This window comes from Setaria italica, chromosome V (assembly GCF_000263155.2).
Source record: "Setaria italica strain Yugu1 chromosome V, Setaria_italica_v2.0, whole genome shotgun sequence".
Lineage (NCBI taxonomy): Eukaryota > Viridiplantae > Streptophyta > Magnoliopsida > Poales > Poaceae > Setaria > Setaria italica.
In genome coordinates, this window is record NC_028454.1 from 41020452 (window position 1) to 41039643 (window position 19192).

The window sequence follows — 19192 nt, forward strand, 5'->3', positions numbered from 1 at the left end:
AGTGGGATAGAGACAACCCAGACATGAGGGTGGGCACAATCTACCCTAACATGGTAGATTTCAGATTGGCAGTGAGGCAGCATGCTATAGTCAATGAGTTTGAGCTGGGAACTGAGAAGTCAGACAAAGAAAGATTCAGGGGGCATTGCTTGGCTAAAGGGTGTCCATGGGTTATTAGAGCTAGAACAAAAGCTGATGGTTCTGTCAGGGTACATTTACTAACTTACATGTGTTGTAATGTTTGACTAACTTAGCCTTACTATTTGTTTGCTGTTGAGCTAACAAATCTTTATGTCCTGCAGGTCCAAATAAACAATGAGCTTCATAAGTGTGCTTCAAGAAGCAGAGTGCTGGGCAGAATGGCCAATCAAGCATGGGTGGCTGAGAGGGCCATACCTTTGCTCAAGAGGAAGCCTGGAATGGGTGCTGCAGATGTGAAGGAAGCATTGGAGGACAAGTACAAGATTAAGATCAACTACCAGACAGTTTGGTATGGTAGGCAGAGAGCAGCTGACAAATTATTTGGTAAGTAGGATGATTCATTTGATTGGTTGTATAGGTTTAAGGCAGAAGTGGAGTTGAGGCAGCCTGGTAGTGTAGTTGAGATAGATACTGTCAAAGTTGGAGAGAAGCACCATTTCAACAGATTTTTTTGTGCTTTCAGAGGTAGTATAGATGGGTTCTTGTATGGGTGTAGACCTTACATTAGTATAGACTCCACAGCTTTGAATGGGCAGTGGAATGGACATATGCCTGCAGCCTTAGCTTTAGATGGTCATAATTGGATGTTCCCTTTGGCCTTTGGGTTTTTTGATTCAGAGACCAAGGACAATTGGATTTGGTTCATGGAGCAGTTAGGCAAGGCCATTGGGGTACTTCCAAGAATGGCTGTTTGTACTGATGCTTGCAAGGGCCTAGAGTCTGCTGTCAAGCATGTTTTTCCATGGGCTGAACAGAGGGAATGTTTTAGGCACTTGATGGAAAACATGAAGAAGAAGTTCACAGGAAATGTATATGCTGAAAACATGTGGCCTGCTGCAAGAGCTTACTCAGCTGGAAAGCACAATTACTTTATGAGTAAAGTCTTGGAAGCTAGCCCTGAGGTAGGAAAATGGTTAGAAGAGCACCATAATCTGTTGTGGGCCAGATCCAAGTTCTCTCCAGACATCAAATGTGACTACATCCTGAACAATTTGGCTGAGTCTTGGAATGCATGGATCAAAGAATTCAAGGACCTTCCACTACACTGTCTGGTAGATGCTATCAGAGAGAAAGGTGTGGTCATGTTTGAAAGGAGGAGGAGGATTGGAAGAGCTTTGAATGGAGTTATTCTCCCTGCTGTGATTCATCAACTTAATGCTGCCTCAAAGGGGATAGGACACTTAAAGGTCACCAAAGGACTGCCACACCAAGCTGAGGTCACTGAGATATACAAAGATGAGGAAGTAAGAAGACATGTGGTCTATCTCAATGACCAGAGCTGTACATGTAGAGAATGGCAGGTTACTGGTAAGCCTTGCTCCCATGCTTTGGCTGTTATAACCACTGTGAGGCAGCCAGATTATGAAAAGTTTGTGGACATGGCATATTCTGTGATATGAACCCGCTAGGGGTGATTCCCGATCTTTCGATGACAGGCGTGGGATAACTCGATTGGTCAATGGAGACGACGTTCACGGCCCGACTACAGCCTTCCAAGCTGCGCCTTAGCAACCGACACACCACCTCCAATGGCTGCCGCGATCTTGTGGAGCGCGTCACCCGGCCACTAGAGCACTCGTCCTGCAAGCAATCGAAGAACTAGCAAGAACAAGTATAACAAGTACTGAATTTACTAGATGAAGATGAAGGTTTCCAACTCAATCTCAATACGGTGGGGTTCCGAAGACAGCAAGACGGGCGGCTGATCCAGCACGCGCGCTTACAAGCAAGTAGCGAGAGCTAAACTTGATCTAAACAAAACCCAATCTGTTCGTGACGGCTCTAATCCTTATTAATACCTAGGAGGACGACCAGGGGGGTGTTGGGGTCGTGCTCCAACCCTAGGACACGTCCCTAATGGACCCAACTTGATACACGGCCCATCGGGCCAAAATAGGGCGACGCAGCACCTGTGGACAGAAAACCTCTCGGTAGTATTTCGATGATTGCGGCCGCCTCAGAATAGATATGGACATGAGTCCGGATCCATATGAAAATAGACTTTATAAGGATTCCAAGAAGTACTTGAACGCCCAAAACGGAGTCCGGATGAGGTCGTGGTGGTCGTTGCAAGTTGGGTCAGAACTGTAGTCCGAATCCAGCACCAAAACGTGTTGGATTGGATCTCTTTCTTTCCTTGGGCCAAAAGTGACGTGGTGGTCTGGTGGAGGACATTAGGAATACTTGGACTTGGCCCCCAATCTACTTCTTTGGTCCTCCATGCCTTCCATGTGTGTTTAACACTATTTTTGATCCATGTATGTATTTCTGAAATTGACAACGAATACACATCATGGTGCAGCATCAATTCATCAAATGTATCACATATAATTATGATAAAGAATTGTTTCACCTCGGAGTCAAAATATGCCAATATGGTTATATCCGAGCATGTGATGTCCTCATCATTCTCCCTTTCTTGGCTGCAAGTCGTCCTCGACTTGCTCCAGTGGCATTCTAAGGTGCTTGTTTTGATGTTGGAGCACGGAGCGACGGCCATGCTGCATGGCCACAACCAGTAATGCTCCCCTTCTTTGGTCTTACCCTGTTGCATATGGGAAAAACTAGAAAAACTTTGCAAGACATTATTAGTGTTAGTGCAGCCCTCTATTTGATCATGGTATTGTAGCCCAAAAGGATATTTCAGCGTGGAGCAAACATAAACTTTATGCACCAAATATTCTCCTTTGCTATCATATTTGCCAATTGCATGAAGCGAACAATGATTAAAACTTGGCAAACCAGAACCAAATTGAAGTTTCTCTTTTAGACAATTTAGATTACACAAAACATCAAATTCAATGTAACCCAAAGTATTTAAAGAGGATAGCAAATTCAGTTCATCTTGTGCACAAGTAATAGGATGAAAAAGCTTAGCTTCAGCACATTTGTATGATTCCAAACCAAAAGTATCACACTTATTCACTACTTGTGGTATAGGAGTAAAAGAATCATCAGCACACAAGTCCTCTTTATCACAAGGAACAGCAAGTAATTCATTTTGTGACAAAGGAAAATCAGCAATGGGTTCCACTATTTGATGCTCTTCATTAGCATGGAGAGTGGACAAATTTTGAATATAATGGGTCACATCATGCTTGCAAGTATTCACAGATAAAAGAATCTCTTTTTCAACATTGAGAGCAAGGCAAAACAATTGACCAATATGTATGTATGATTTGCTTAGCAACAAGGTTTGAATTTCAGAATTGAGCCCTCTCATGAACCTACACATAACATCTTCCATGCACTCATCTAATCCACCATACATGATACAAATTTTAAAATCATGGAAGTATTCTTTTACAGTCCTACTACCTTGCCTCAAGTTGTCTAATTTAGCAAGCAAATAATCAGCATAATATTCAGGAATGAATGCATCTCTAAAAAGAAATTTAAAGTCTTCCCAAGATTCTAGAACTTTGTTGTGCCTACAAATGTGTTTCCATTCTAGCAAAGCAAATCCAGTCAAAACATTAGAGGCAATATAAATCTTTTGTTTCTCGGACAAGTCATGCTCATTAAATTCATTATCTACTTTTAGCTCCCAATCAATGTAAGCTTTAGGATCAAACTTACCATCATATAACGGCAATTGTTGAATGACATCTTGAATATGAGAGTCTAGTTTCAACAGCTCAAAAATCTCCGTATCACCTGCCATGATTAGTAGAAAACAAGAAACACAAAAATAATATGTATCCTCCTGTCAACTACTAGGATGTGTCGGTTGTAATTCTCTCAAACTCAACTTGTAAAAACAAGCCCTTACAAGTTCTTACCAAGCCAAACAGGAGGTGACGGCAACCAACAAGTCTACAACCGTGGAGTGAAGTGTATCGGTGCCGCAGCAACAAAAAACCTGTCAAGCTGTAGTCGAATATGTGGAGCTGTAGGTGGGCTTAAGCAAGGAAATATACTAGCACCACGTTAGTCACAAAAGCAAGCTGAATAATAGTTCAACGGTGGTACTGTGCTGGTCCTAGCCTAGACCGTGCTAGAGACGCGAGCCTGGACACAAAGGAAGTCACAACACACCACCGGAAAACAATAGGGAAGCACAACGAACAGCCCCTTTTCTTCCTATTTTTTTTTGTCTTTCTTTTCTTCTTTTTTTTCTTCTGTTTTTTTTTCTTTTTTTTTCAGGGGATCCTCAAATCTGATTATATGAACAAAAGGACTTCACAAGAGTCACACACCACACAAACGTTTGCCAAAACGATAGAAATCAGATTTGGACTCAAGATAGCAACAAGGCAGCTGTCAATTCAAACTCCAAACCGATTCCAACTCGAACTCAGCACCACGCGGGATTCGGTCTTAAACAAACTCGGAGTCCTACTCGGACTTGAGCACAAATATGTATTCAGATTCAGCCAACAAAAGGTTTTATATGGTAGCACACGGCTGTGACTAGAACGTGACAAGAACTCGAAACTCTAAAGGACAAAAACTAAGACCAGCAACTCGACACAACCGATGCAACCAAAAACTCAACAAGCCCTAACTAAGCAGTGCTAGCAAAGGCTCAAAGGGTTTATAGGATTGCGAGTAAACTAATCTACTACTTTTTTTGGCTTTTTCTGGACAATAGGAAATTAAAAACAGCAAAAAACTAGAAGTCTCTCACCGATAAACCTTGCTCTGATTACCAACTGATATGAACCCGCTAGGGGTGATTCCCGATCTTTCGATGAGAGGCGTGGGATAACTCGATTGGTCAATGGAGACGACGTTCACGGCCCGACTACAGCCTTCCAAGCTGCGCCTTAGCAACCAACACACCACCTCCAATGGCTGCCGCGATCTTGTGGAGCGCGTCACCCGGCCACTAGGGCACTCGTCCTGCAAGCAATCGAAGAACTAGCAAGAACAAGTATAACAAGTACTGAATTTACTAGATGAAGATGAAGGTTTCCAACTCAATCTCAATACGGTGGGGTTCCGAAGACAGCAAGACGGGTGGCTGATCCAGCACGCGCGCTTACAAGCAAGTAGCGAGAGCTAAACTTGATCTAAACAAAAACCCAATCTGTTCGTGGCGGCTCTAATCCTTATTAATACCTAGGAGGACGACCAGGGGGGTATTGGGGTCGTGCTCCAACCCTAGGACACGTCCCTAATGGACCCAACTTGATACACGGCCCATCGGGCCAAAATAGGGCGACGCAGCACCTGTGGACAGAAAACCTCTCGGTAGTATTTCGATGATTGCGGCCGCCTCAGAATAGATATGGACATGAGTCCGGATCCATATGAAAATAGACTTTATAAGGATTCCAAGAAGTACTTGAACGCCCAAAACGGATCAAAGGTAAGCCCGTCTCCTCACCGACAAGAGCATCTACAACCGGCCTCCTCACACTTGATGACGCTCCAGCCTGCGACATGGCTTGCGCGTGACGGATGGGGGAAGAAGGGACGACTAGCGGGGGGGGGGGGGTTTGGGGGGGGGGGCTGGTGACCCGCTGCGCAGGGAAGGAAGGGAGGAGATGGGGAAGAGGGGAGATGGGGAACGGGGGAGATGGGGAATGGGAGATGGATGGCCTCAGTCGTCGCCGCCGCCGCCGCCGCCGCTCTAGATGGGGAGAGGGGAGAAGTGGGGGGGAGACGGGGAAGGGGATGGCGTCGGGTCCGGGGTAACGGAGGAGACCGACGGGGGCATGAGGGTCTTTTGGCACCCCTAAACCACGCTGTCGCGGGGACGTGGCGTGCCACGTCAGCAAAAATGGCAAATCAGTTGCCTCGTTTCGTTCGCGATGGCAAAACAGTAGAAGCTCCCGTAAAAGTGGCAAATGAAGGAGTGCCATTTGCAACGGTGGCAATTACTTAAATATCCCCACGGATGGTGGTTCCGTCACCCCAAACGGCGATGGGCGTCCAGGATCGATGATCATAGATCGCTCCGACGCCCAGTCGCTCACGGCTCACCCGGTGGATGGCGGCGCCCACCAGCAGCCTGCCTGCTAGCCGGTTCTTCTCCCTCCCTTCTCTCGGGTACGATTCTTTCGAACTTTCCATCCCTCCCTCTCCCATCACCTTGTCCAACTGCCCTCCGGTCTACTCACGTCCGAGTCCAACGACGGATCTCCCTCTACGATGATCTATTAGCTTTTGCTGCGATCTGATCTACTATAAGCTTTGTTAAATTGATCGATCTATCACGGGATCCCCTTCCGCAGATCCGACTTAGATGCAGATCGCAGTCACGGTAATGTCAGAATAGGCTTCATCTTCAGCACTAATCTAGTGGCGTTAGTTACTCGCATGGCTGTCTCCTCCCGGTTGGAATTTGGGGCCTTTCATTTAACCTGATTCGGATTTGGGACTTGGAAATATAGAGGGATCAAATCTTGGGAGCCAGCCTTTTGAATGAAACGCCATGTTTAGTCGCACCGGGTGCGCCCCACTTTTTGTTTCGACGGGAACGGTGGCACATCCCATTTGCACTTCACACCATAGATCTTACTACTGCTTGGTGATTTGGGATGATGAGTTGTCTGTTGGTGCTTGCCTTTGGTGGCTGCTGGCTGGGTAGTTCTCACTGGATAAAGTAGCAAAGTTTTACATCAGTTTGATATGGTTGCTGCAAGCATTGACTAAATGTAGCATATATGTTGCGTGCTATTAGATGTTTCCGGGTATTATCTTGCCTGTAATTCTATATTCTTTACACAACTAGATAGGTCTTTTGTCTGCAGGGCCACTCATTGGCGTCCATTCGTTTATAATGTATCCCTTGAATGCAGGAATGGGTGTCATGTTAGAGGAACTGTCAATTTGGAACAATTCATCTCCACATACTCTGTATGTATTGCAGGAAAAATTTGTAAGTTTTTTGTGTTGCAGAGCTCTGCTGTCATGTATTGCTCATCTACTCTGGTCCACATACCACAATTTTGAACTGTTGCTGGCAATTCATGCATGTGCTTTATTTTCTGGTGAGGTTAGTTCTAATGTTCATGTATATATGCCCTTCATCACAACCATATTTGTACTTTTGTAGTATACATTTTATTTTACCTTTCGAATGTCACTAATCCGTAGCCTTGTGTGCTGGCTACTGTCTGAATGCTGATACCCATATCAGAATTAGGATGTGTTGGAAGACAACAGTGGTCATATAGCGAAGTGGATATCGCGTTAGATTCCGAATCTAAAAGTCGTGGGTTCGAATCCCACTATGATCATTGTCTTCAGGCTTTTTTTCATGTTTCTTGTATCTATATTTCTTTTTTCTTCAGACAGGGACATTTTGGCGGCCACCACCAGAAAGTGTACATGCTCTCTTGTGAACTGGTCCCATAAGCCTGCTGTCTTTTGTGAGAATTGTCACCTCATATGCACCGTGTCATCTGCATCCACTTGTATATGTAAATACATAATTGCATGATATTATTCCATAGCTTATTCACTTGATTTATGTAACCTGCTGCCTGCTTGTAACTGGTGCCTTATGGTTTTACTTTTTGTGAACTATGGAAGATGGGAGCTTTCCATAATTGGTAACTGGTTCACGTCTTCCTGATGGCCCCAACGTTATCTGAAACTTGTGGCTGGGTGTTGCTGTTCGTTCCTCATCTGTTGGTACTTGGTACAGCATTGCAACTGTGCATTGCTCATCTCATTGTAAAATCAAATTCAGCACAGTTCAATGCAATTTATACATGATATTTACACAGGCCAGGTATGATTCATAATGTGATGTCAGTTTCTTTACCAATCTCTGCCGATTGCTGTTCGGACTTCAGACTGATTTTGCTACAACTTGATTCCTGTTCGGACTTACTGATTTTGCATCGTTTAAGTGTTTGACAAGGCAGCTATACGACAACAAAGGTTAATACAGTTAAGCTGTACAGCTGCTGTGTAAAGTAACGGGTAAAACTTAATAACTATGTTAAGCCATGCTTACACAGTTAAACTCGCACCAGAGCACCAGGAAAAGTGACTAAACTCACATAACTAATTATCTGGACCAAAAACTGATTCAGTACACAAACTATTGCACGATTTCATAGATATGTTCTACCTATTGAAAATCCAGCTTGTTCGAATAGCGCTCAACAGTTAGCTAACATAAGTGGCGTCAGTTTATACCAGGTTCACTACCAAAGTTATGATAAAATTTAGCATTTCAAGTTTATCAACATTGGTTGCCCAAGACACACGATACAATCGAATCTTTAGAATACGCGACCCGTCCCAGTGCATTTCTGGAGACAAAACCACTATCAACCAATGGACAGACGCTAAGTGGAGAATATACAAGACGCTGGCATCAGATGAACATTTGGAGATCGACAGCAAAATCTTGCGGCCTGACACTGACACGGGGTTAGATTCCACAGTATACCCATTTTCTTCAGAGCATTTCCTGTGATTTCCGCACGATGCGCCTAACCTTTTTCTTGAAGTCCTCCCTCTTCTCCCTCCACTCTTTCTGTGCAATAAATACAACAGGCATACATTCAGAAACAAAGAAATGCACTTTGCATCATTGCAGTAACACATGGTAGTCCCTATGCAACAAACACAAATACTCTGGAGCTGGCACTTGTGACTCGTTCCTGACCCCAACAACTGGTTGATATCTAGATGAAGTAGTGGATGGTGTGTAGGGGCATGAGATGTCCAATGGAATTATGCGAATAATAATTTCATAATGTTTCAGAAAGTACTACAAAAGTTTTTTTATGACACTCAGCACTGAATTTTTCAATAGTGGACATTAGAACAAAATTTGTTCGAGAACAGCAAAGCACACAGCATGATTTTGAGAATGCTGGACACCAAGACAACTTTGACCTCTCAGTGTTGTTGATTTCCTTTTAATACTGACACGATATCTTGCCATAGTACAAATAAATCCTTATCATTTTAAAACACTGGCATGATTACTGATTGATGGCAACAAGGACAGTAGGAGACAAACATGAAGTATTTTGACATCATAGAGGCCCACAAGTAAAGGTCCAGTAAACGAATCAGTATAAAGTAAATTGTCAGTTGAACTTACAGCTGCCTCAATATTTGCTGGAGACTCGTCATTTGGACTAGAGAGCATAGAAATAATGCTTAGAACTATACTTTCAACCTACAAACAAAAAACAATAATCAACTCAACAATTAGCAAAAGCATACATAAAAATATTCACTGCTGAAAGGAGCCTGCACTTTATCACTCTACCTAGAGACCCAATGAGAGTATTCTCTATCTATCCAGTGGAAGCTAGCAACAATTCTAGAATTGTTCACCACACAGAAGAATACATGTCAATATATTATTAGTAAAGCATCTGCCCGCAAGGCAATCAGCAAATGCAATAATCTCTCAAAGACCAGATGATGAATCCCAAAAAATAAGGAATTCCCTAGCAATAAGCACTCATAAAGCATCAAATCATAATGAAATTCAAAGAGTATACAAATCAGTCAGTGAACTTCTGAATATTGTTTTCGTGGTGTATGGCAGTAAATTTAACTAATAAAGGCTTCCATACGGAATAAGTTAATGGGTATGGGATGGTACTAATACAGAACACAAAATGAAAATGGAGAAGGAATATTTTAGCACCGGAGACATTGTGTACGAAGCCTTACTGTATGCACAGGTGTCCAACGCTCACTGGCAAGCTCATAGCCGTTGGGATCTTCACCAGGTGGATGAAGAATAGAGATACACACCCGCCCATCAGGATAAACTGCCAATTGCCCAAATATTATGCATGATGTCAGAAATCAGAATTACAGATCAAGTATAAATAAATGTGAGTTCACAGCAATAAAGAGCTGACCATTCGGATGCCACATTTCAGATGTAAATCTGACTGATGGTGGGCTGTTCGGGTAATTTTGAGGGAAGCTCATTATAGCATTGAAGTACCCTCCATCACTGCAAAATGAAGGTTAATATTAGTGTGTTACTCAGAAGATAAATAAAATACTTTTACATGATTGCATCAAGAAACTTCAAAGACAAATACAAGGCCAGCAAATCAACAGTTTTATCTTTAAGGTTTGTCAGTAGTTCAAAAAGCTTTAGCTGAGTTTATTCATTCAAGACTCAGATCACATGTTTTGTTTGAGATTGATGTGATTATCAAGTAATGCATTAAAGCTGGAAATATATTGATCACAACTATCCAAACTCCTGAAGGTATTTTTAGGTTCCAGTTAAATTTTCCTTGCAGTGCACTATTTCTTTGCAACAAAGTGAACATAAACATTTGGTACAAGAAACAAACACCTAACCTAATAGCTCCACTGCTTGCTAGTCCATTAGGCCAGTATAGAACCGTGCTGCAATATACGTTATGGTGAGTAGCCAGCCAGCAAGAAAACTGACACGTATCACTACTCTATCAATGATGCTGGACAACCATCCGACCACTTGGTCAGGATTTATCAAAGAGAACATACTTCATGATAATTATTCCAGTCTAATATTCATGTTTATTTGATCACAGGCCATCTTTTAATGCCTAGCATGATTGCACTAGGTTTTAAGTCTATGATTTTGTTATCAATATGAACTGAATTTGATCTTCATAAAATGTACCCAAAGTAAGCTAGCATGTATTTTAAGAAATTTTAAACTAACATCTCAAATGTCCAATTCCATATAACCAATTTCAAATATGCAGCTGAAAAAGAAACTGATAGACAAAAAAAAAACACAGCCACACTAGTTCAGATTATGTAGTGATATGTATGGCCATAAATGACAAGTTGCTTTGCTACTTTCCATGCTGAGCTAATGGCAGGCTATTCAAGAAACTCTCAAGTGTGCTGCATGCTCTTCCATACAAACCACATCCTTACGTATGAGATAACAATTATCAAACATAACAGATGTTTGCAACTGTGCATAACTACATATACACCAAACTCATCTACCAACACTAGTGTTCTTTCAAATTTATAACTATCAGACTATCAGTTACTCAAGTGTTGTTTTATGTGTGCAGAACTCCACAAAATGGCAGGCATACTTACAACATGTGGCGAATATTCTAGTCCATACTGTATTTGAGTAATTAGTAGTCAGTGTATTTACTTCGAATCTGTGTGTTTTCCCTCTACTTCCAACTCATATTTCAAATCTGAACAGGAAGACGCATTCTGCTATAAAAATTCTGCTCAGGCACCACTGCACCATATAGCTTGACAAAATTGAAATTCAGGTGGCACTACTCATGCAAGTGCCACAAAGTCACTCAATATTGAATCGCGGGAAACAAAGTGTTCCTGAAGAATTTCTCCCATCTATCTTTTACAAACTCCAAAACAAACATGCAGTTCCATTTCACAGGATGATGTAGCTGAAGAACCCATCCGAAACTACCATGAGACCGTCCCCTGCAGCATGCCAATGGAGCCTAATTCCCCCCATTTTCAAATATGAAACCCAACCCAGCAGTACACACAATTTATCCCGGAACTGCTGTCCCCCTGGTAGGCATATGCAGACCCAATTCTAGGTATTGTACGACCACATATTCAGAAACCACAAATTAGACGATAAACAGAGCAACCCACACAATACGAACCAAACAAATTCGATGGAACTTGGCACCAGCCATGTAGCCAAGTTGTTGCACTACTAGCCTCCTAGGGGTATGCCACCCGCTGCAACAATCAACATGCCAAGCAAATTCAGCCGCACACCAGGCTCCGCTAGAAACGAATCCTGGGGAAAGGTTCTCCGTCGCTGCTTCCGAGCCACAGATGCACACTAAACACCATAATTCTCATGGCACCAACACAGCGAACAAGGAAATCCATAGCGATAAGCGAAATGGAGAGAAAATCCAACTCACTATAGGGTGTCGGGCGGGCCGATGATGGTGACCTGCCACTCGAACACGTTGCTGTCGTCGACCAGCCCAGCCGAGAACCCATCCACCGGGTGCTTCGCTAGATCTGCGCCAAACAACACCATACCGCAAAACCACAAATCAGTCAGCCAATCAATCCGCATGGCTAGAAAGAAAAATCGAGCGGAAACAGATGCAGGGATAACTCAAGCGGTGCCGCACCTCTGAGCTGCTTCTGGAGGAGGAGGCTTGCCTGGCTGGTGGTGGCCGCCATGGGAGGGGATCGGCGGGCGGTGGCTGGGCTAGGTTTTTGCGGCGCGCGGAATGATTCGCGCTCTCGGTACGCGGTGACGCGAATTGATGGGCGCCGCTGGCGCCTTATTTATAGACGTGAGGCGGGGAGCTCGGAGAAGATGGGAATCGGGAAGTGGGGCGAGCGGTGTGGGGAAGGAGAACGAAGCGGTGGTTGACTGGTAGGGCGGCCGCTCTGCCTCTGCCTGTCTCTCTGCTGTCTGCTCTGCTACCCCGTGGCCATGGGGTATCGTATTTATTATGACAAGGGGTCAATTTGGAGCAAGATTGTGACGTCAATTTGGATTTTTGAGTAATTTCAAGTCTTTCATACGAGGATTTTTTTTAAAAAAAATGCATTTCATACGAATATACTAGTACTGATGTAAACCATTTCTTAGATAAATTGACTACACGAGCCCTCGCATTCGAACATTTCGTCCTAGCCATCCAGGTGGTTCATCCTATTTGTCATTTTACGTAGTATAAAATGAAGACTACCATTTGGATTTGGCTCACAAGAACTCTACCGAATCGAACCTGTTCCACGGTGCTCGTTATTGGACGAAATTAGTGCGGTCATCGGGAAAGAATCGGTGTCTCTGTCTAAAAAGGCCTAGGACAACATAAACATGTTTGCTCACGTGAGCACAAATAGCAAATAGTACCACTAATGTCAGTGTCCGTTTCACGAAGAGTTTCATGGGCACTAAATTTTATGTCATATACCAGTCATTTTGCTGACTTGGTAAAGTTATTTATGAGGAGAGTTTCATCAGAGGTGAGAGGAGTTCCATTCCTGTGACATTTCGCAACAATTATCTAGTTCTCAGTCTTGATAACTGTACAATAAACTGTACACTGAGATTGGACTACTCAAAATTTGCATCGAATGGTCTGCATCCGATCATCTGAATAGAAAAATCACAAGCATTCTATGGCAACTACCCTATGTTTGACTGGTGGGAACAGTCAGCTTCAGTCTAACAGAGGAGGAATTGTAAGGGCCTGTTTGGCAACCAAGTGTTAAAGTTTAACACCCGTCACATCGGATGTTTGGATGCTAATTAAGAGTATTAAACATAGGCTAATTATAAAACTAATTGCATAGACGGAGTGTAATTCGCGAGACGAATCTATTAAGCCTAATTAGTCCATGATTTGATAATGTGGTGCTACAGTAATCATTTGCTAATGATGGATTAATTAGGCTTAATAGATTCGTCTCGCGAATTAGCACAAGGTTCTGCAATTAGTTTTATAATTAGCTCATATTTAGTTCTTCTAATTAGCATCCGAACATCCGATGTGACACTGTTAAAGTTTAACACCTCGTATCCAAACACCCCCTAAATCGTAACGCTTCCTGGGAGAAGGCTGACCCGATTGGAATCACCGCCCTGGAGCCGCCTCCGCGGAATGGCCGACATGCTGTTTTCTGCATCAAAACAGGCAGAAAAATCACAACGCGGAATAAAGAAAGCACGCCGTCGACTAACGAAACGATCCGGCCATCGAACCTGCATGCTTGGCCATCCCCCGCGATCGACGGCTTGTTTTTTAATACAGATCGCAGGAGCCTCACTTGGACAGTTGGACGCTGCCTTGTTCCTGGCCAGCCTTCACTACACACCGCAGCACATCATCGCTCGGCCAGTCGTCCAGCCAGGAAGGCTGCACGGCCGAGCGCCGGGCGGTGTCCTCCTCGTGGTCGTGGGCGCCGGACGCCACCGACGGCAACGCACGCGAGCCGGACGAGCGTTTCAAGCAAATGGGCCGACAAAGGTGGCGTGGGTGCGTGGCTCCGCGCGCGCGGGGCAGGGCTCCCCACCCCGCCCGTCCGTTGCTTTGCCCACGCCGGCCAGCGCGAAATGATGGTCCGCCGGCCGCCGTGCCGTGCCGTGCCGCGCGTTCCCCCTCCCCTCCGCGCGGCAGACGCGTACGGGGAACGGAAGCTTCGGGGTCGAGAATCGGCAACTTGCTCGCCCAACCAAGAGGAGCCCCCCACCCACGTCGTGCTCGCTCTCTCGTTGCGTTGCGCCGTTGCGTGCCTCGGCGAGCTGGTGATGAGGATGTTCCTTCTCCGTTAAGTTTGCGCACATCATCATCATTGCAGCCAGGGCGAACGCCTACGCCCAATTTCCGCGTGGTTCTTTCTGAAACGACGTAAATCGGGTGCTAGAGGTTCGGCATCCATCTAATCTATCATAACTGACTTTGTTCCTCTATCCACAAGTTCTTGCGGTGATTCAGCCAGAGTCTTTCGATGCAAGTATGTCGACAGGAGTGCATGCCGGTCACAGAAGCTCATGACCAGCTCCCCTCCAACAGCAGTCACCGGCCGGCCAAAGCCTACTTGACTATCCATCCACTTTGGCACTTTACACGTTTCAGGCGGATCTATCCTACGCGCAGAGCGAATGATATCTTCTAGGAGCACAAAAAGGACAACACTTTCGCAGCCTCAAAACGTGAGCCGCTGCACGTTACCAGAAACTACAATTTCGGCAGCGAACGATGGCAGCCGTCGGTTCCCACCGGAGAGGGCGACGGATAACGATCGGAACATGCGCGGGTTCCGCTCCCGCCTGGTCGTATCGTACGAGCGGGCAAAGTCGCACGCTTCCGGCCACCAATAGTGCGGTCGACGACGACGCCGGTGGACCATCGGATGCCGCAGCGCAGAGGCAGAGATCCTCCCTGCCCCAGCGAGGGTCGTTCACGCACACCGAATCTAGCTGGGCGTCAAGGGGAAAAGCAGTCGTATCTTTTAGTGCTCTTTAATCAGCAGCCTCTGACCTGACCGCATCGGTTGTCACTTGTCAGTGCCGGTAAAGGTACGAGCTCAGCTGGACAGGATTAGGATTTGGTGAGAGAAATTTAGGTACCGTTTGGGTATCCTCGCTAAAATTTAGCACATGTCATATCGGATGTATCCCTCGCTAAAATTTACCACTTATCATATCGGATGTTCGGATGCTAATTAGAAGTATTAAACATAGATTAATTATAAAATTAATTGCACAGATGGAGTCTAATTCACGAGACGAATCTACTAAGCCTAATTAGCCCATGATTTGATAATGTGATGCTACAGTAACCATTTGCTAATGATGGATTAATTAAGTTTGTCTCGCGAATTAGCACATGGGTTATGCAATTAGTTTTATAATTAGCTCATATTTAATCCTTCTAATTAGCATCCGAACATCTGATGTGACACTGCTAAAGTTTAGCATCTAAGTATCCAAACACCCCCTTAAGCATTTGGTTCTTTAGGAGCTCCTAAAATTCCTGTCACATCGAATATTTAGATACTAATTAGGAGCATTAAACATAGACTAATTACAAAACCAATTACATAGATGGAGGTTAATTTGCGAGACGAATTTTTTAAGCCTAATTAGTCCATGATTTGACAATGTAGTGCTACAAACATGTGCTAATGATGGATTAATTAGGCTTAATAGATTCATCTCAGGAATTAGCCTCCATCTGTGTAATTAGTTTTATAATTATCTCATGTTTATCCTCCTAATTAGCCTTCGAATATTCGATGTGATATGAATTTTAGTCCGGACGAAAGATCCAAACACCCCTTAACTTGGCAACGTCATCTTGGTTGAACAGTGGACTGCCATCGTAGGACCGACCGATGCTGGTGTGCTCGCTTCGCGACAACGGAGGAGTCCACGGACCAAACGTAATCACTGTTATCTGAAACTAATCCAGTGATTGGGCATCTGCATAGCTCTGATTTAATTCTATACTATATGCTTTTCTTCGTGGCTTGGGGCAGCGTTTGCGAATCCCTCGACGAACTGCCTCTACCTGGAGGTAAGAATAACCCAGGTGGGTGCTTGAGAGATGTTCACACCTGGTAGTGACGAGCCGTGTGCCTGCAGCGGGATGCCCCCGGCGAAAGCTTTTACCGGCATCTTATTGGTGATGATGACGACGACGCCCTTGGACGTCGTTTTACCTGTTGGGGATGTCATTGGAGCTCTACCCCTGCTATACGGGGTTCTCTGGGTGAAAACCTTTGTGGACGAGCGACCGCCGCGCCATAAGTGTCGTGCCCTCCTTGAAAGCGTCGTTTCTAGAGACCCAGCTAGGCTTCTGGCAATACTGGTGACGCCAATGGTCATGGGAAGCTGACGCTGGGGGTGGCGATCCCGCCGCGGCGGGCTTGCAGCGCGGCAAGGCGGCACGGTGCAGGATGGCAAGCTTGGCGGGAGTTGCCGAGCTCACGTGGAGGCGATCATAGTTGTGGGGGTTGCCGCATGTTTGTCGGGTTGGCTGCTTGCAGCGGATCGCGAAGGCTGGTGCTGCTTAGCAGCTGTCGGTGCGGCGTGTGACTGCGTCGGAGGACGGCGCTTGCAGCAACGATATCGTGGGACGACTAGGCTTGCAGCAGCCTGCGACGGGTTGCTCAGCTTTGCTAGGCTACTCCGGTACAGTATATCGTCAGAAGACGACGCAAGTGACTTATTTAGCTTGCTGGCACGGCAGCGAAGGCTATGTGCGTGGATTGTGGAACGAGGTGAAGTCGACCTGCGGCGGCAGCTTGGTTTATCGGGGAAAGATCCCCAGTACCCGCAAGGAAGAAGACGGACTCCTACTATGATTTCTCTGTAATCCTACTGGTACTCATACCATGTAATCCTATTAGAACTCTTACTTATAACAGACTAGTAATCTCACCCCCTGGAGTATATAAAGGAGGGCAGGGGTACCTAGATCGGTAGAACCACAACAGAGGATCAAATGCTCAACACCAAACAACACCCAAGCGTAGGGTGCAATATACAACACCCCAAATAGGATGTAGGGTATTACGCAACTCTGACAGTCCCAACCATTATAAATATGTGTCTTGTGTCCTCGCTTTTACCATCGAGTTTCAGGTCCGGCGATCCCCCACGAACCAATCTACTACCTCGGAATACACCTTGGTAGATTGTTGGGTATAAAACATCAACATCTGGCGTGCCAAGTAGGGGTGATCGTTGAGATCATCGGGCGAGTTTTAAGGACCTCATCATCAAGATCAATCTAGTCGAATCGGCACGTTCGTTATCCTATGCTGACTAGCACGTAAGATCGGCGAGTTGATCTGCCTCAAACCGGTGGATTTTGCATCGTGGGCATCGTTAAGTTCGAGATGGAGTCTGATCCAATCAAAGCTTTGAGTACAAATCGTCATAACCAGTCAACAAATCGAGGTCGAGCTGATTAACGTGTCAGGTCCGAAAAGGAATAAATCTCACGGAGTACTATAGCATCTCTGAGTTAGTATCGGTCAACACACACAAGGATAAGGTGGAATAACCTCTTCACGTTTCCGTTGGCTCCCGTGTGAAGGAAGGAAATATGTGGAATTATGCTACACACACAAATGGGACACCACTAGAAGACTTCAAGTGCTTCAAGGCAACACCAAAAATTGGCAATGACGACTCGCCGACGATTACTCATCTCGACTAGAAAATTAGTTGGGGTAGACTTCGTACCATCGACAATTAGTCCGAATCGACTTCGACTAGTCGGCTTCATCAACAACCGTCGCAGCTTGCTTCATTGACAATCGTCCACGAATCAAACTAGTTACTTTTTTTAATTATTTTACATAATTTTTTGGCTTGTTTTCCACATGCAGGGCAACGCGCCGACTGCTTATTGGTGCATGACTCTCAACGGAAATTACCCTTCTGAGCTACACTTTGCCAATTATTCCTGTGGCATGCTAACCGACAGCCACGGACTTAATACACCGAATTATGGAGGCTATTGCTACGGGTTTGGTGCACTAAGTTCCGAAAGCTCCGCCACAGGCTTGGTACACCGAATTAGGAGGCTCTGCCACGAAATTTGGTGCACTGAGTGCTGGAGACTCGCAGCGGCTATAGCCTAAGGAGGCACAAATCCTATACGCAGCAACACGTGCTCTCCTTGCCAAAAAGATAGAAAAGTCTCAATGACTACTTTACGTGCAATCGCACATTCTTTTTGTCGCAATGCTGACTAATTATTTTAAATGTCTTCTCTTAGCAGTTGTTAATCTACTCGTGCAGAACACGCTTTAATTCGTGAAAGACTCGGATCTTCTGTCATGCTTAAATACTAGGATGCGTACACGAGACAAAGATCTTAGACGCGTTGCAGCAGTGCCAATACACGTACACGAGACAAAGATCTTACATGCAATGGTAATAGGTACAGGGACTGAGAGCCTTAACGTAATAGACTAACTACTTAGGAGAAATATAGCCGAAACAAGAGCCTAACACATAACATTTACATTCATTACTGAATAAATTTCGGTAATATCTTCAAAATTCTACAAACATGCTACATAATATATGCATATCTTTTTGTAGGACAAGCTTCAGCGTCGACTTTTCAAGACGCTCAGCGTACCTCCAGTGGCTCTGCTAGCTCCCACGCTCAGGGACTAAGCACCAATTACTACTCGGAATATTTCAAATGGCTAATCTAGCTTCCAAACTCGGGGGCTAAGAGCCAAATAACTACTCGACGTGGCTCCTATGGCTCACCTGGTGCATAAGCTCGGGGGCTAGACGTCGCAAAATTACTCAGATGGCGATTGGTGTGAAGACTAAAGCTCGCTAGACCCTTGAATTGAATATTTAATCATTTCAAGGCTCGAGAGCTGATAAGCTACACCCAACAATTGATTTTTTTCAAGATGAAAAAAAAAGATTCAAGATTTTATTGACCGTCAGACTGATTCTTCAATTCAATCTCAGGCTCAATGGCTACTCCATATGGAGTGCGACTTTTACCACCCTCGATATCACATTCCAAAAATGAAGATTACAAAATTAAGATGATCAAGGGCTTCAGCACATCATAACTCA

At 44.8% G+C, this 19192-nt stretch overlaps 1 protein-coding gene, 1 long non-coding RNA gene and 1 other non-coding gene across 4 annotated transcripts; 2 read left to right on the forward strand and 1 right to left on the reverse strand.

The window, feature by feature from the left end:
• Positions 1-6046: 6046 nt before the first annotated feature.
• On the forward strand, positions 6047-7924 carry LOC111257398. Its single transcript, XR_002677859.1, has 2 exons — positions 6047-6198; positions 6951-7924. It is a non-coding gene; the product is annotated as an uncharacterized LOC111257398 (long non-coding RNA).
• Positions 7319-7391, forward strand: TRNAR-CCG. The gene has a single exon. It is a non-coding gene; the product is annotated as a tRNA-Arg (tRNA).
• A 352-nt stretch (positions 7925-8276) lies between the features above and the next one.
• Positions 8277-12540, reverse strand: LOC101754620 (ubiquitin-conjugating enzyme E2 7). 2 transcript variants are annotated; one of them, XM_004970466.2, is made up of 7 exons: positions 12243-12540; positions 12024-12126; positions 10456-10503; positions 9999-10096; positions 9805-9905; positions 9221-9298; positions 8277-8644 (listed from the first exon to the last, which is right to left on the reverse strand). In XM_004970466.2, the coding sequence occupies exons 1-7, from the start codon at positions 12292-12294 to the stop codon at positions 8567-8569; spliced, it is 558 nt and encodes a 185-aa protein (XP_004970523.1). In that variant the 5' UTR covers positions 12295-12540; the 3' UTR covers positions 8277-8566. The 2 variants fall into 2 exon arrangements, with proteins under 2 accessions (XP_004970523.1, XP_004970524.1); XM_004970467.2 differs by lacking the exon at positions 10456-10503.
• Positions 12541-19192: the final 6652 nt, after the last annotated feature.

Excerpts from the sequence above, each read along its gene's own strand:
- LOC101754620 (XM_004970466.2), bottom strand. The coding sequence starts at position 12,294 with ATGGCGGCCACCACCAGCCAGGCAAGCCTCCTCCTCCAGAAGCAGCTC. Across the intron at positions 10,504-12,023 it reads GGCCCGCCCGACACCCTATA|CACGGTTCTATACTGGCCTA; the intron begins GTGAGTTGGATT and ends CGTATATTGCAG. Across the intron at positions 10,097-10,455 it reads GCAAGCAGTGGAGCTATTAG|TGATGGAGGGTACTTCAATG; the intron begins GTTAGGTGTTTG and ends TTCATTTTGCAG.